General features: G+C 49.0%; 1 protein-coding gene across 1 annotated transcript in view; it reads right to left on the minus strand.

Annotated features, from left to right (window-relative positions):
* Positions 1-809: 809 nt before the first annotated feature.
* Positions 810-2404, minus strand: part of Krt32 (keratin 32) — a 6928-nt gene continuing 5333 nt past the window's right edge. The window contains exon 7 of the mRNA XM_055620044.1: positions 810-939. Within this exon, the coding sequence (XP_055476019.1) occupies positions 810-939 (130 nt within the window). The remainder of the gene's footprint in view (positions 940-2404) is intronic.

Below are 2404 nucleotides of genomic sequence, written 5' to 3' on the forward strand. Positions count from 1 at the left end.
ATTTATTAGGGTATTATCCTCAATTGCAAGTCGTTTGACCCTGGTTTCTGGCATGGCAGTCTACCTACCTTTTCTCTTTATTCTTTCACTACTTGGCTCTGGAGGGGTTTCCTAGTTTAAACAGACTTACGGTGCTTAAGCCTCTTTTTCAGTTAACCACTCCTTGATTCTGCTGAAACAAGAAGGGCCGTAGGAGAGCAGGAGAGGTGTCACAGTGTTTAAGCTGCTGCTCTTCCAGGGACCTGAGTTGGATTTCCAACACCTTCATGGTAGTTCAAAACCATCTGTAATTCTAGTTCTATGGGGGAATCCGACACCCTCTTCTGGCATACATGTGCTGCGCACACATATGAAGCAGGCGAAATGGTCATTCACGTAAGATTAAAATAACTGATATTTTAAAAATAAGAGGCATAAGAACACAAAATTTGGACACTGCCTTCTTGAACCCAGAGTTGGCTCATGAATGCACCATCATGAGAGACAAAGAAATACAAACTTGCAGGGCCATTAAGTTAGGCTTTATTTGCAGTTTAACCGAAAGCATGTGCACTCTGAGAAAGCATAGACAACCAGAAACATCACCAGAGAACCTTCTGCCCGTGGCAGTAAAGGAGGCAGCTTTGAAGCAATGTAGCATCAGAACATGTTGCGAGTGTCCACTTCCTGGTTCTGTTCGGGGGGGCCATCTAAGCTGGCCCCGCTCTTTGCATGGTCTCAGGACTGTGGTCAGGCTTGGTGTGAAGAGGCACCAGGTCACGGGACTCAGGTTCCTCCAGGATCCACACACTGAGGGATGCTCAGAGGCTTCAGTAGCGGCTCTGAAGGCAGGGCGAACAAGGCACGCAAACAGTGTGTGGCACACAGACGGAGCGCGGCACCCCAAGGGAGGGGGCACAAGGCTGGCAGGAGGGAGTGGTGCAAGGGTTACAGGGCAGCCTGGGAGAAAAAGTCACAGTGGGCAGGAATTAGCAGAGGAGTCCACCGCCTAACATACCGTGATGATTCTACCCTCCTGCACCTCTCTGATGGCTACGCCGCACACCTCTTTCACTTGGCTTCCCTTATTTCAATCTCCTTCATTCTTGCCTGTGTCACCTCCGTGGCCTTCCAACTGACCCCTACCCACAATTCCTCTCTTGCCTCTCCTTCTAAACCCCGGCAGATTGCTCTCCAGTAGACAGCAACCTAACTGTGTCCCTCCCCTACCTAAGACCTTCAGTGGCTCCCACTTGTGCTTGAGGCAAGCGTGAGCCACTTTTACAGATATGTGTGTCCTACTGTACCTCCCCGCACACCCCTGCTGCTGTCTGGGCTCCAGCCTCCTGACAGTTCCTCCATGAGCTAGCCAGCTCAGGCTGTGGGATGCGCGTCTTCTCTTTCTAGAACTCTCTTCCATAACCACTCTCTCAATCAACTCCTTCTCTTCGTTAAAGGCTCAACTCAGCTGTCCCAACACCTCCGAACCCCCGACACCTCAGTGTTAGATGTCTCAGTGGCATCACTTGGCTCCTCCTGTAGTGACAGCTAATTACTTCACTGGGGACTGTCTGCCCTACCAGACAGTTAAGTTCCAGAACTATTCAGGTATGCTCTCTCTATACCTGGCATAAAGCAGGTACTTCCTAAGAATGTGTTGAAGAAGAAGAAATAATAAACGGATGTGGAATGAATACATGGCAAAAGGAAACAGTGTGGTCTCAGACACTGACAGGCCGGGGCACAAAACAAGAACCGACACACTGGACCCCAGGCAGAGACCAAACAGCTCAGAGACCCAACATGTAGCCTGAAGGTCACCTTCAGTCTTAAGTTATTTAATGTGGCCAGCACCTTTTTTTCTTTTCAATGTGTTAAATATATTTTAAAGTTGAAAACTTTTAAAGCTTGGGGGAAAAAAAATACAAATCCCAGCTCTCCTTGAGCAGCTGGAAGACCAGCAGCACACAGGATCTGCTTCTTATTTGGTGGCACTGGCCGTCAGAGGACAGTACGAGGACAGCACAGGATCCCTGGCTTCCACCGTCCCATATCATGTGTGTATGGGAACAGCCCAGTCCTTGCAAACACGTTAGTTTACAACACTTGCTTTGGTGGGATAAGATTCTGAGTGACCGAAAAACAAGACAAAACGTTGGACAATAAATTGCTGCAAGGGTTGGAGAGATGTCTCAGTGAGTAAAGGCTTTATCATACAAGTGTAGAGACCCGAGTCGGAGCCCCAGAGTCTGTGTGAGATCAGGCACAACACGTGTCGGTGGTCCTGCTATTCCTACAAGTGAGAGAGTAGGCAGAGGCAAGACCATCCCCAAAAGCTTGTGGGCCAGCTAGACTGGTGTGTGCCATGGTGCAAAAGAGACCTTGTCTCAGGCAAACTGGAAATCTGAAGTTGTCCTCTGACCTA

The sequence above is a fragment of the Psammomys obesus genome, unplaced genomic scaffold (assembly GCF_907164565.1).
Source record: "Psammomys obesus unplaced genomic scaffold, mPsaObe1.curated_primary_1811, whole genome shotgun sequence".
Lineage (NCBI taxonomy): Eukaryota > Metazoa > Chordata > Mammalia > Rodentia > Muridae > Psammomys > Psammomys obesus.